This window comes from Monopterus albus, unplaced genomic scaffold, assembly GCF_001952655.1.
Source record: "Monopterus albus unplaced genomic scaffold, M_albus_1.0 scaffold320.1, whole genome shotgun sequence".
NCBI classification, from domain to species: Eukaryota; Metazoa; Chordata; class Actinopteri; order Synbranchiformes; family Synbranchidae; genus Monopterus; species Monopterus albus.
In genome coordinates, this window is record NW_018128200.1 from 566,558 (window position 1) to 574,015 (window position 7,458).

Here is a 7,458-nt window from a genome sequence, read left to right on the forward strand (position 1 = left end):
CATCTGGTCAAGGATAACTAGAGAGAAGAGTTGATGACTGTCAGCAGACAGGGTGTTTAATATTATTATTATGATGTGTATAACTGTAGCCTTAGCCATAATATGTTCTTATGTTTAAGTCATGACATGTTACTAGAGGTCGTGTGAGAATGTTTTTAGCTACACACCACTTAATCAACAGACACACACACACATTGATTTGCTTCATGTTTTGACTACTGCTATGACCAGCTGCAAAGCTGGTAACAGAGACGTCTCGGTTGACGTTTCTGTGTAGTATGGGGCTAGCCCAACCGAGGGGATATAATGTATAGGCCTGGTGGGTTCAGGGGCTTCCATCTTTCATCTGCCTGCGAGCAGTTTGGAGGTGGAAGATACCTGAGCGTGTAATGTAAATTTTACCTGTGATCCTTTGAATAAATCAGCACTGTTTTGAAGTTACTTGGACTGTCTCGTCTTTCAGAGTTAGCAATGGTAAGAAGAACCAAAGTCTAACAACATGTAACGCAGACCTAGAGACTCATAAATTGTTAACCTTTCTATTTTCCTCGTGAATTTAACATTCCCATTCTCATGGGAGTGTACATAACATTACATGCACACGTTAGCGCACTACGGCTCCTAGCCGAACTGATAACTAGCCTGGAGCTAGAACATCCTGACTCTCTCATTGGACAAACTGCCCAAATACAGACAGCACGTCACCTGTCCCACCAGGGACAAAAATCACACTGGACCACTGCTACACAACAATAAAAGATGCCTATCGCTCTGTCCCCCACACAGCCCATGGACTCTCAGATCACTGTATGGTCCATCTTATTCAAACCTACAGGCAGAAACTAAAAGCTGCAAAGCCTGTGGTCAAAACAGTGAAGAGCTGGACTGAGGAGGCTAAGTTAGAGCTACAGGCCTGCTTTGACTGCACAGACTGGAGTGTATTTGAGACTGCAGCTACAGACCTGGATGAACTCACTGACACTGTCACATCTTGTATCAGCTTTTGTGAGGATGTGTGTGCCCAAAAAGTCATTCTGCACATACAATAACAACAAGCCCTGGTTTACAGCCCGACTCAAGCAGCTTTCTCTGTGGAGGGCCATCAATTAGCAGACAACCTGAATGTGTTCTACTGCAGGTTTGATAAACTCCCTCCTCACCTCAGACCCAGCAGCTTCTCCCCCGACAATCACCATCATTCCCTCCAGGCCCCAACCTCTAACGCGTGGCCTCTTTAAAAAAAACAAAGGATCAGAAAGGCACCAGGCCAAGTGTGCACTGATCAACTGGTCCCCACTTATCAGCTGATAAGTGTGAACACTCATCTTCAACAGGTCACTGGACCTGTGTGATGTCCCCTCCCGCTTCAAATGCTCCACCATCAATCCAGTCCCCAAGAAAACTCCTATCAACGACTACAGACCTGTCACCCTGACACCTGTAGTTATGAAGTCCTTTGAAAAGACTGGTGTTGGCCCACCTGAAGGACACCGTAGACCCCCTGCTAGACCCCCTGCAGTTTGCCTACCAGGCAAACAGGTCAGTGGACGATGCAGTGAACATTGCACTGCATTAGATCCTGCAACACCTCGACTCCACAGTGACCTATGCAAGGGACCTCTTTGTGGACTTCATCCCGGCATTCAACACCATCATCCCAGACTGACCAAGCTCACTGTGCCTGCCCCCACCTGTCAGTGGATTACTAGCTTTCTGACAGACAGGAAGCAGCAGGTGAGGCTGGGGAAAACCACATCCAGCATGAGCCACAGCACCTGGGGTGGCTGTGGCTCATGAGGTAGGGCAGTCGTCTCCTGACCAGCAAGTTGGTGGTTCAACTCCCGGTCTCCCCGCATGCCTAAGTGTCCCTGAGCAAGAAGAATTGCTCCCGGTGGCTTGACTAGCGCCGGTGCTGTCGTTATCGGTGTGTGAATGGGTGAATGGTGTATGATCTTCTGTAAAGCGTTTTGGCCAGTGCAACACACTGAGAAAGCGCTATATAAAATACAGCCCATTTACCTGGGCATCATTTACCCCAGGGATGTGTACACCAGCAACTGCATCTCAAAGGACCCCTCTGTCAAGCTCCTAAAGTTTGCAGATGATACAACGGTCATTGGTCTCATCCGAGACAGCGATGAGTCAGCATACAGATGGGAGGTTGAGCAGCTGGTCCTGTGGTGTAGCCGCAACAACCTGGAGCTGAACACGCTCAGTGGAGATGACAGTGGATTTCAGGAAGAACCCCCAACAATGACTACAGCTCCGCCTTCAACACAGTTGTCCCCCACAAACTGTCCACACTAGATCTGCACCCCACCCTCTGTGACTGGCTCCTGGACTTTCTGACTGGCAGGCCCCAGACTGTCAGGATTGGCAATAGGATTTCAGCCAGCATTGTTACAAACACTGGCACCCCATAGGGATGTGTCCTCAGTCCCATCCTCTACAACCTGTTCACCCACGACTGTGTTGCCTCCCACAAAGACAACATCATCCTAAAGATTACGTACGACACCGCAGTGATAGGTCGTATCACTGGCAGGGACGAAACAGCCTACAGGAGGAAGGTGACCGGTCGGGTGTCATGGTGTGAGGACAATAATCTCAGCCTCAATACGGACAAGACGAAGGAGATAATAGTGGACATGAGGAAGGAGAGGAGATCTCATCAGCCACAGGCACAGGGACAGTGTCTTTTCCCCAGGCTGTGGCTCTGATGAACACTTAACCCATGATAGTATGACTGCAAAATACTCGTAAATGTACATTGTCAAATGTCATTTCCTAACCGGAGGATTAGCGGTTCGATTCCCGGCTTGTCCAGTCAACATGTCGAAGTGTCCTTGAGCAAGACACTGAACCCCCAGTTTCTCCCGTTGATGTCACCGGTGTGTGAATGCGTGAGTGCTTGGGAATGCGAATGGATGAATGGCCGAATAATGTGAAAGCGCTTTGAGTATACTGTAAAAGCGCAGAGAGGTGCTATACAAGTATAAGACCATTTATACTGCTTATTTTGCTATATTACACAGCCTTATGCTGGTTTACCGTTTGCATGGCGATATATACATACACATTGAGAGCCAATGTACCAGATTCAAATTCCTCATGTGTCAGAATCTGCTTTGTTGGCCAGGTGTGCCGGATTCTGAATTTATTTTAAAACCATGACTGTTGGCCACATACAATATTCTTACAATATCTAATAAAAGTGAAAAGCACCATAAGAAACAAGATTACCTGAGTCAGTATCTATGGGGATGAGTCCTTCTGGGGAGGAGCTCTGGACCACAGGGGAGACCACATCAGACATTCTGTAGCACACAGCAATCAGCTCTGACACCAGACATCTCCACTGCTCAGTCTGGCGCAAACTCCTAAACGCACACACACAAGCACATATCACGTAAGCAACAAAACAACACAAATAAGCAGGCAACCTAGGGCATGGATAAATTTGCTCTTTAAATACAATATGTTGCTGCACTCCAAAAAGAAGTCGGTTGTTGTTGTGATTGTTGTTCTCACACAGTGTTTAGATGCTGCAGTACAGCTGTGATGCAGTGAGCTCTGCCATATAGAGGATAGGAAGCAGCTGCCTGTAAGAGAGACGACTCAGCTCTCAACACCTCTGACTGCAGACAGCGCAGCAGGAACTGCACCACTGAGGACAAACACACAAAACAATACACGTTTAACATCTAATAGTCGATTTTGTGTATATTTAGCATATACTGTATATCAAATTATTAGGGCCATTCACTTGCATCTTACCAGCCAGAGTGTTGTGCTCCAAGATGAGTGCCTCAGATGTCTGGGGTGGTGGGGATGGAGGCTGGAAATCCAGACCTTGCTCCTGTGCACATAGTAGCAGAGCCTGGCTCAAGTCTGGCAGGTGCAGCAGCAGGTTGAGGAGATGGGCTGCTGTAACACTGTTAAATGGTTTAGTGCTCATACTGAGGTCCAGAGCAGCCTGAAGGACACCAAGCATCCTCTCTGGCACCTAAAAAAGTCAAACTCAACAACTTTATTAATTCCACAAGGGGCAATTAGTCTGGGGGGTCAGCTCATACAGGAAAATACACATATAGGACACACACACACACACACACACACATATAAAACAACACAAGTGATACTATGGGGATAGGGATGGGGAAACCTGCAAAGTGTTTAACTGTATAGCTCATGGAAGGGCACTAAACAAAAGGCTCATTTTTACTAAGAAAAATCTAAAAGCTACACTTGTATAAACTGTATTTCATTCAGTTTTAAAATACTAGGCTAAAAATATTTTAAAGAAACTAAAAATAACTAAATCACTAACTGGCAAAATAAAAACTCAGATTTGTTTAACCTGTAGTCCCACAGCTGTTGGAGGGAGTTGCCGTAGTAATGTTGCCGCCAGCTGTTTGACTTCCAGGAAGTTGCTGGCAACACAGTAGAGGACATTCTGAGCATGTTCAGAGGTCACAACTTCACCAAGGGCAAACAAATCAGGCCCTGATGAAAAGACAGAGGTGGAGGTAAAGGAACATGCACTAGGACAGTGAGACAAGAGGCAGAGCACACACTGAGGCAGCAGGAGCATCAGCCTGGCAGCACAGTAAAGAGGCCGACCAGTAATGGGTAGTTTACTGATTCAGTCACCAACAGAAAGATGGATTCCAGAGCTATGAGTTGGCCCAGAAAGCATCATCATAAAGGTGTCCTTGAGTAAAGCACTGAGCTGAGCATGATGGACCGAACAGAACACTGTGTTCTCACCTCTCTGGTGCCATTACTGTGTGCATGACAACAGTGGTCCTTAAAATAAAGTAAATGACTATCTGTGATCTTGTAAAACTGCTTCAGAAGTAACTAAGTAATAAGTGTGTGTGTGTGTGTGTGTGTGTGTGTATGATAGATAGATTCTTTTTGCATTATAATTAATCACTGCATTAATTGCTTTCAGATTTCCAGTCTAAACAAATTTAAAAAGCATCACCTTTCCAGTGATCACATGAAACACAGTACATGTACTTTGGCAGGACATTATGTTACTAACAGTATGATCCTATTTTCACAGCTGGTATGCTTCGTTAACCTTGATAACTTATCTCTAACTGCAGCTGGTGAGCATTAGGTGTACCGGTTGTGAAGGTGAAGAACTGGCCCAGCAGACACAGCAGGTGGAGAGACATGAGGCATTTAGAGAACGAAGCTCCAGGAAGCAAAACCTCCAGCAGCCTCACACAAAGCCCCCGCAGGAACACCTTTATTACACACACACACACACACACACACACACACACACAATAAAGCTTTATTTCAACCAAAAAAAAAGACTATTAGGAAAATGCATCAACACTAGAGGGAAAAACTGAGTTCTGATGATCTACAGTGAAAACTCTGCATTAATGGTGTGTGTGTGTGTGTGTGTGTTATACCTTGTACTGATCCAGTGTGTGTTGGTCTCTCTCCCTCTGCTCCTGGTCTCTCTCCTGGACCACTCTCTTCTGTAGCAGCTGAGTGCTGTCCTTCACTCTACAGAGCAACTGTAGAAGTTTCACAAAGTAATGATTTTAATTAAATCAAACCTCAAAGAGTTATTATTGTGGATCCCACTAAAGACATTTGAATCAATATCAATGAATCCAAGAATCCCCCCAGCATAAACCCCCAGGCTGCTGCTCCCAGCCAAGCCGACATTTCAAATGAGAACCTATTATACACACACTACAAATACACAGCTGACCTTCTTCAGCAGGCTGACAGTCTGCTGTCTGACCCCTGGTGACTGGTTGTTCAGGTTGGGCAGCAGGAAGTAGCAAATAAGGTCAATTTCCTGTGACACCACAAGCTCAGTGCTGCGGTGACTCACACACACAAACCCCAAAGCGTCCATTCTCACCTGGGTGGTATGAGGCAATGACAAATTAAATCACACGTCACAAAATGTACAGAAACGCAAAAAATCTTACAATGAAGAAAAAAAGATGAATACACACTCATTTAGAAAAACACATACTCACTTGATCATGTTTATGAATCAAGGCTTGCTGGAGCAGGGAGAGGGGCACTAGACCTCCCCACAGACCCTCCTCTGTGGATGAAACAACACCCTGGGCCCTGGCTGCTCGCAAACATGTCATCAGAGCTCCCAGTGCACCCCTGCTGCCTGTAGGTCCTAAAGAGAAATGAAAAACAGTGTCCACAGAACAGTTATACATTTTTCAGATGGCCATGACTATGTTAAAGGATGTTCTCACAAATACAATGACTCATGCAACAACAATGTTTGGTGAAAGTTGGAGACATTTATATTCAGCTGACACACCATAAGAATAACCAGAAGGTAGTAGATAAATGGAGCTGCAGGTTTATGCAATGTGAATTGTTGTACGTGCAGACAACTGTTTTTGTGCCTTTACCTGAGCTGCAGGGCATTGTGTCCTGTAGCCCCTGCACCATGTGAGCCAGACTGCAGGGGCTGCAGTGGAGCAGCTTGGGCAGGAAGTAATCCAAGATGTACGTGGTCTGGTCCAGTCTGGCACTACACAGCACCTGTAGCAGGGGGGTTACCCACGTCTGGTGCCAACTTTCAAGCCAGTCCTCTGTCTTTCCTGCAGCCCCAGTGTCACTCACCAGCTGTGCCTTGTGGCTGACAAACAGCCTCTCCAGCAGGTCACTGGCATAAGGAGCCAGGGTTTGATCTCCCATCAAGCCCAGGAGACATGAAGGCAGCTGGGGCTGGAGGTTAAGCAGGTACCCTGCCCCGTAGAGCTCCACCAGGCAGCCCAACGATCCATACTTTCCCCTCATGTGCCACTCCAATCCCAATAGGCTTTTGGTGAGTTCTGTGATGTAAGGGTCCTTGAAGGGGTCAGAAGTGGAGGAGTTGGTGTGTTGATGGAGAAGGAGGAGGTTGCGGAACAGGGAGCGGGTTTGGTGGCGGACTCCGTCTAGTGGGTGCTCCCAGTGGGAGTAGATGTGCTCCAAGAGGTGTTCTTGCAGCTTGGATCCTCCACTGAGAGACTGCTGGAGGCTGGGAGGGCAGCGCTGGTCCTCTCCCTGTAGGCAGGCCAGAGCAGCATCACTCCACAAGGTTAGCACCCGAGCCACCACCATGGCTGTACTGGACTCCTTTATACTACAGCCAGCAGGATGAACATGAAAAACAGGTTATTACTTAATAAATGATTTACACTACCAGTGGATAGTTTGGACACACTTTACCATTCAACTCAATGTGTGTCCAAACCTTTGACTGGTAGTGCACATCCTACACACAGATAGTACTCAGACAAAATAATGCTACTTGCATCACTTTTAAAGCTCTTTGCAGGGCCAGTAAGCTTTTTTTCTTTTTTTTAGAAAAACCTTTTACAGTTTTTCTCAAATGCTAAAACACAAAAGCCAATCCTCTAAACCAAATGACCAGTTGTCTAAACACATTTACTAAATCTAGCCATC

The 7,458-nt window shown here is 46.4% G+C and overlaps 1 protein-coding gene across 4 annotated transcripts in view; it reads right to left on the bottom strand.

Moving 5' to 3' along the window:
- Nucleotides 1-7,458, bottom strand: part of thada (THADA armadillo repeat containing) — a 216,528-nt gene that overhangs the window by 201,083 nt on the left and 7,987 nt on the right. For all 4 annotated transcript variants that reach the window (XR_002276928.1, XM_020624135.1, XM_020624136.1 and 1 more), the window contains exons 11-19: nt 6,417-7,135; nt 6,018-6,172; nt 5,741-5,896; nt 5,433-5,540; nt 5,135-5,258; nt 4,361-4,506; nt 3,778-4,006; nt 3,532-3,667; nt 3,244-3,380 (exon numbers count right to left, since the gene is read on the bottom strand). Coding sequence is in view for 3 of the 4 variants with exons in the window: in XM_020624135.1 (XP_020479791.1) it covers nt 3,244-3,380; nt 3,532-3,667; nt 3,778-4,006; nt 4,361-4,506; nt 5,135-5,258; nt 5,433-5,540; nt 5,741-5,896; nt 6,018-6,172; nt 6,417-7,135 (1,910 nt within the window). In the remaining variant the exon portion in view is untranslated. The remainder of the gene's footprint in view (nt 1-3,243; nt 3,381-3,531; nt 3,668-3,777; nt 4,007-4,360; nt 4,507-5,134; nt 5,259-5,432; nt 5,541-5,740; nt 5,897-6,017; nt 6,173-6,416; nt 7,136-7,458) is intronic.